The following is a 7,500-nucleotide window of genomic DNA, read 5'->3' on the forward strand; positions in this document are numbered from 1 at the left end:
AATACCGAACGGTCTTTTCGACCAGAAATACAATTTGTTTCCTTGTCATCGCCTGGATAGTCACCTTCAGTTTTTCGATTCCGCCACTAATATTTGGATCAGACAACTACACCTTCCAACCTGGAAAAGTGATGTGCCTTTACCCCTTCGAGCTTAACGCTGCATACACAGTTGCCCTTGATGTTACATTCCTCGCAGCTCCAACCGCTGTCATGTGCTTCTGTTATTGGCGTGTTTATCGCATGCTTTGGCGACGCAATCGCGTGATGTCAGAAAAAGCCTACACACTGAACGTTCGAGAAGCCAACATCACTAGAACCGCCCTTGTTGTTGTGTTTAGCATGGTACTCTGTTGGCTTCCCGGTATGGTCATGGATGCGATCGATTTTGCAACAGCCTCCCTACATCACCCGCGCCAACTGTACTTGTTCTACACTTTCCTGATGTTCTTGTCCTCCACTGTCAACCCGTTCATTTATGCTCTTTTTAGCAAGCGATTTAGAAAAGAGTTTCGCAAGGTTCTTCACCAAGTGTTCCCCAAAATAACCTGAATGAGACCTCAACAAGAATTACGGAAATTTAAACACCTTCCAGTAACCGTATCTGCGGGTGGTTTGTTGACATGAAACAGGCAGGAGTAATTAAGGTAGCTGACAGGGAGTTTAAGAAACGACAACGCAAAATATATATATATATTATTGCAGCACGCCTTTAGGCTCGCCATTCAGGTCTTGGCCCTTTTTTCTGCAAAACAGAAGAATTGTAGCTAGCCTAGGATGGCAGAAGCTACAATACTCGTCACATTTGTTGGAACACCCATATCCGTTTCCCCCCTCCTTCAATATTGATTTCAATGTTGATTTCAAAACTACTAGAAGTTGTCCGAAAATTTTTTCTAACAACATTGAATTGGGGGGAGGGGGAAGAAGACGGGATAAGCTGCCATCTTGTAACACGACGATTCTAGACCATTCGTGTAACGTTTTCCAACGAAATGTGTCTAGTATTGTAGGAACCAATCCACTTGGCCCATACTTTGCTTAATTTTGTAGCACATGACGGCAGAAATGGAATAATCGAAAAATACTTATATAAATATATATAATTTTGTTTATTAAAGATTCTTAAGAATACACAATATTGACTTCACAAACAGACGGAATATAATAGAAAAACGAAAAAAATAATACAATTCACAATGGTTAAAGTTCAAAGAAAAAGGATTTACGTAATAATAATAATAATAATAACTTAAAAACTTACATAGCGCATGCTTCATGACAGAATGATCGTATTGCGCTTCGTAATGGAAAGCACAAAGATTGTGGGGGGAAGGGGGCGGTCATGTTTCAGGCATTTATACTAGAAGTCGACACAGTGAAGAAGATTTCCTATTTACTGACTTACTCCGGTTTGCTGCAATCTTTTTTTTTTTTTCTATTTGGTATGCATCTCTGACCTTATAAGGAATTCAAGGAGTTGCGTTATTTAACTTGCATTTGTAAATACGAAAATGTAGCCAACAGTAATAAAAGTCTTTGTTTAGCCAAGAGTAGAAATCATCCCAAAAGATCTCGGTCAAATCAAAAAAAAAAAAAACAGTACTCATTAACAGTACTCATTAACCTGAATTGTTCTAATGGAGACAGATTTACATTTAATGCCTTAGAACCTTTCACAAAAATTCGTTATTAGATAGAGGGTCTTCAATCGAACTAATATACCTTTCAGAAATAAATGCTTTTCGAAAAACGAGAGCTTTTGTATATTAAGGTAAAGGGGAAGCTTTCGGTATCAAAAACTGCTCTTACGAATAATTGCTCCACCCACTTTAGACAGGAAAAAAAAATAATAAAATCTTCCACCTGAAGAACTAATACGATTTTCATCCGCATGTATTTTTTCTTAACACCATTAGCCTCTGCGCCTCAATGATCACTGAATTGAATGTCCAACAGTTTAAGACCACCGTTCCCGATGGAAATTCCCCTTTCGTAAACGGTCGTTGCCGTTTGAAACGGTCGATGCCATTTATAACGGTCGACTACACACTTCACTTCAAAGAAAATTAAAAGAAACAAACTAAGAAAAAATATTAACAAAAATTAAAACAAAAAAGGAAAAAAAAAACATTTATAAAAGAAAAAGTGGAGGAAAAAAAGAGTCCGAAAATTTCAAGACTCGAACTCGGGTTCTTACCCCTCACCCTAAAAAGAACCCGAATCCGAACCCTAACTCATATGACCAGCGAGACACATCTCTTAATAACCGTTACCTTTTGACATGAGGAGCTTAACTTGGGTCAGGAATGTGGGTCCCCGCTGTTTGTAAAAAAAAATTACCAAAATCTCAGTGGGAGTTGTAACAAGACTCACACTAAAAAGGCAGAGCGTGAAACAAAGGAAGAGAGAGGTGTTAATCTCGACACATTTGGTGGGCCGACTTCGTCATAAAGTTTTAATGACGACAAATAACTCAAATTACTTTAAATTAATTTTGGGTGATGTGTCAAAATAGTCCAGAAGCACAGTAAATCAATCTGAAATATTTTATAAAATACGGTTTACAACGACCAGCATCATGCAATTAAAAAATGGAAAATTATTTCTTTATTCCCTTTATTTCAAATTAATTTAAACACAGGCAAATTATATCTTAACTTTCAGGCTACCGAGATGCAACTTGTTTTGCCCGGTATACACTTTTCTCAACAGCACCGGTTAATTGGTTCTTTTCTGATTTTAAAGCAATCCATTTTTAAGTTTTAAACTTATGGAACTCGATAACTGAGGAATAAAACTCAACAGCTATTACACCTGCTAACATCTGCTTCCCTAATTCTCCGGTTAAACATGAAACGTTAGTGATCGATGTATTGGTGTATTTGTTAATTAAGGACAGGCAAATTATTTCTTAACTGTCAGGCTACCGAGATGCAACTTGTTTTGCCTGGCATACACTTTTCTCAAAAGCAACGGTGAATTCAGTGAATTGGTTCTTTTCTGATTTTAAAGCAAACCATTTTTAAGTTTTATACTTATGAAACTCAATAACTGAGGAATAAAACTCAACAGCTATTACACCTTCGAACATCTGCTTCCCTAATTCTCCGGTTAAACATGAAACGCGTTAGTGATGTATTGGTGTATTTGTTAATTTAAACACAGGCAAATTATTTCTTAACTTTCAGGCTGCCGAGATATAACTTGTTTTGCCTGGCATACACTTTTCTCAACAGCAACGGTGAATTGGTGCTTTTCTGATTTTAAAGCAATCCATTTTTAAGTTTTATACTTATGGAACTCGATAACTGAGGAATAAAACTCAACAGCTATTACACCTTCGAACATCTGCTTTCCTAATTCTCCGGTTAAACATGAAACGTTAGTGATGTATTGGTGTATTTGTTAATTTAAACACAGGCAAATTATTTCTTAACTGTCAGGCTACCGAGATGCAACTTGTTTTGCCTGGCATATACGTTTCTCAACAGCACCGGTGAATTGGTCCTTTTCTGATTTTAAAGGAAACCATTTTTAAGTTTTATACTTATGGAACTCGATAACTGAGGAACTGGGAAATTTAGAATGCCCAATTGTAGCTGTGTAAAATCCGGGCTAATTGATTTCCCAGCGTGTCACAGGGAGGCACATTCAATATTAATCACAGACTTATCAATTTCCTAGCTGCTATCATGATATCCTGATATCATGAAATTGAACCTAACAGCAATTATTTTACCTCAACGTTTGAGCGTGAGCCTGTATACCGGGAAGGCTTCCAGCACCGAATTACCCGACGTCAACATTGTTTACTGCCTCCATACCTCTCGTTTGAAAACATAATACAGAAATCCATGACATTCAGACGAAGACTGCTCAATTAATCCCCCCACAGAGGCGAACCAAAGTTATTCCGTAAGCTTCGTCCACGTTTTTACCAGAATTTCGGACGGCGAGTCTAATCTGCAGGTCGCAGGTCACAGGTTGCAGGTCAACATGTTTAGGATACTTTCTGTATTGGTGAAACAATGACTGCAACCTGTGACCTGCGACCTGCGATCTGCAGATTAGACTCGCCGAATTTCGGAACGTGATCACCATTTTCCCTCAAAAAATTATCGACTTGAAGGCGACAAATCTCTCTTCGAAAGAGCTGAATAAACTTTCCTTCGACAAATTGGCTAACATTTTACCCTGGATGCTTCAGGTCTTCTCGCTCACCAGCGGCGAGGAGCGTCGAAGTAGTGCTGGTCGGTGAGAGACGACGGCGACCTGTACCATTTTTCCCCAGGTGAGAGAGTTAATCCATAAATCCTATGGAACGAAAAATGGTTCCGTGTCCCTGCACTAACCGCCACTGTCGATACGCGCAAACGAACTGAAATAGATTTGTGTTCCCCACAAAATTCATCTCGCCCCTAAATATGGTCATTCAATAAAAAATTAACTACTTTTTTTCTGCTTAACGTAAGTTCACAGTACAATCTGATCGATCCTGAATGCTTTAACACTTTTCTGAATACGAAACACCTTTTGTGTTATGTTTTTAGCCTTTGTTGATGGATATCTACACCGTCAGGAGACGTCCAGCCGAGAATTCCTGAGTCGGCTTAAGTTCCTCATGTCTTAGACCTACTGAGTGTAATTCAGAGCTAAAAAATGGCATCGACCGTTTCAAATGGCAACGACCGTTCTGAGAAATGGCAACGACCGTTTATGAAAGGGAAATAAGCGTTTCCGATATCATTAATCTTAGGGAGTTAAGCAAGGACTACGGGAATGTCAACGAAAACATCACTCCGAAATATAACTTAGCGCTGTCACAAGTACTTTGCGATTACAGTCTGTATTCCGTCTTGTTCACCTTGTACAATACGGGTAAACTATCCTATGTTGTCTATGGTCATTTTTGGCCATGGACAATAGATTTCGTACCCCGAGCCTCGAGCTGAAATGTTTGGGAACGAGTTTCGGTGCACAATACAAAGGTTTGCAATCCCTCGGGACTCGACATAGCCGCAATGTGAATTAAGGCCTATTGGGGGTTTTCATCTGACGTCACGGCGGCCATTTTGGTGTGCAGAACAATGCTGTAAAATGTCTTTTGGGAATTTGACTCAATTATTATGCAAAAACTTGTGGAACCACAGATAACCCAGGCTCACTGTGTGCGTCACGTAGGTATTAAAATATAGAGAACATATGAGGCGAAGTTTAGGTCTGAAAATTTGCTAGAAAATGAAAATAAAAATCGATAAAACTTACCATGTGGTGAGCTGTTGTTGTCTTTAATACGTACCCGAAGTTTCGGGAAAAATGGTCCCCGTTCACCTTCCTTCATAGTATAGTGACAAGGTAGGAGACAGAAGCCAGCTTAAGGACTCCGATCGACCCAAAACAAGCACGATTTTTTTCGTGAAAATCGAATCTAGTCGCTAAATGAACACGCCAGGTTCGTGGAACATGAATTTCTCTAAACCATGAATCCACTGAAGCATCTCCAGGTAGCAACGCGAAGCCACCAGGCTCCGTAGAACTTGTAAGTTGACCTGCTAAAATGACGGCCTGAAAGCGAAGCGTCCAATTCAAAATGGCACTGAACTCGGGACGCCTGGTGACGAGGGGAATATATGTCCCTCTGGAGGGAGGGGAGTCCCAGATTACTCAGTGAGTTTTGGTTTTAGCAATTTGGGACTCCCCTCCCTCCAGAAATTATTACACTCGTCACCAGGCGTCCCGAGTTCAGTGCCATTTTGAATTGGACACTTCGCGAGGACAACGCTTTCGGGCCGCCATTTTAGCAGGTCAACTTACAAGTTTTACGGAGCCTGGTGGCTTCGCGTTGCTACCTGGAGATGCTTCAATGGATTCATGGTTTAGAGAAATTCATGTTCCACGAGCCTGGCGTGTTTATTTAGCGACTGGATTCGATTTTCGCGAAAAAAATCGTGCTTGTTTTGGGTCGATCGGGTTCCGACGCTGGCTTCAGTCTCCTACCTTGTCACTATACTATGAAGGAAGGTGAACAAGGACCATTTTCCCCGAAACTTCGTGTATGTATTAAGGACAACAACAGCTCACCACGTGGTAAGTTTCATCGATTTTTATTTCCATTTTCTAGCAAATTTCCAGACCTAAACTTCGCCTCATATGTTCTCTATATTTTAATACCTACGTGACGCACAGAGTGAGCCTGGGTTACCTATGGTGGAACCATTTTTTATTGTTTTGTACACCAACATGGCCGTCTTATCAAGTGGATGAAAACCAAGGATACACACTCTGTTGCTTTACAGGAATTTATTAATTAATAAGCCATTGGATGAAAACCAAGGATTAGAGAGTAGAGACCTTTAGATGCACGTTTACGGCTAACCGCAAACTGAGGTTTGAGATTTGCGGTTTGACGTTAGAAGTTGTGATAGTTCGTGCATTTAGATTTAAGTAAACAAGTGCAAAGCTGCAGAGGCCGCCATATTGAATTTCCTCGATTCTCAGCGTTGATGTTTCAGTCAACGAAATAAATAAAACCACGGCTCTTTTGATTGTTTAATTCACATGGAATGAAAGATAAAAAGTTGCTTTTTATATCTGCCCCGTTCATACGTGGGATAATGTAACTTCCATGCCATAAAGAGCTGAGGTAACTTACTTACGTGAAAACCTACCTTCCGCCGTTGAAAACGTCAAAACTTACCCTCGAACGTGACGGCAAGCGCTAGTCATGTGACTTCCAGCAGTTTGAGGTTAGCCGCAAACGTGGATCTAAAAGTCTCTATTAAGCATCACTTTACGGCAAACGGCAAACGTCGGACTAAAACTTGCGTTCTTCCAAAAATATAATAAAACCCATTTGATGTGAGCTCATTTCTTGGCTGTTAGAAGTAGGTATCAAGTGACTTTTCAAAAGAAAGAGACGAGTCCGAATAACGCAATTTTCATGCCTTTATGACGAACAGCAGCCCACCGTTTCGCGTTTACGGTTTCACGTAAACGCGATACTTAATCTCCTTATTGTCATGGTTATATGCTCACGTTATCGTCAAAAACCTAAAATTTGGTGATTTCACGTTGTTGTTTTGTGGACTGAATTCGGCAAACAAATTCACGGGTATTTTTCCTTTATTTAACGAATAATATTCTTGTTTTGTGTTGTTGTTTGCGCCTTAGCCGTTGCCTTTGCTTAAACTTCCTAATAAGAAGCGCGCGTTTGACTTTATCTTTTCCCTTCGAAATAGAACGATAAATCAGACTCAGTGTTTATCTCTTTGATAAGATCTTCTGTAACTGCCATCAAACCCGCTTTACTTAACACTTAATGCATTTCATTAGACGCACGCACAATTTTGACATCCGACACAAAGTGTCCCTTTAAGTCTAAGCAATTGCTGTCTGTTTTCAACAACAAGGTAAGGATAAAGGTTAGCGTTATTTTTAGCTTTGGGTAAATGCAGCAGTTAATCTTTACTTAAAGAGCAGCATTTGGGGGACACTTTGT

General features: G+C 39.8%; 1 protein-coding gene across 1 annotated transcript in view; it reads left to right on the forward strand.

Moving 5' to 3' along the window:
- The window catches only part of LOC138006044 (melatonin receptor type 1A-like), a 2,851-nt gene extending 416 nt beyond the window's left edge, over window positions 1-2,435 (forward strand). The window contains exon 1 of the mRNA XM_068852199.1: window positions 1-2,435. This exon is cut by the window's left edge and continues 416 nt beyond it. Within this exon, the coding sequence (XP_068708300.1) occupies window positions 1-551 (551 nt within the window). The 3' untranslated portion in view covers window positions 552-2,435.
- The last annotated feature ends 5,065 nt before the right edge of the window (window positions 2,436-7,500 follow it).

Source organism: Montipora foliosa, chromosome 6, assembly GCF_036669935.1.
Source record: "Montipora foliosa isolate CH-2021 chromosome 6, ASM3666993v2, whole genome shotgun sequence".
NCBI lineage: Eukaryota > Metazoa > Cnidaria > Anthozoa > Scleractinia > Acroporidae > Montipora > Montipora foliosa.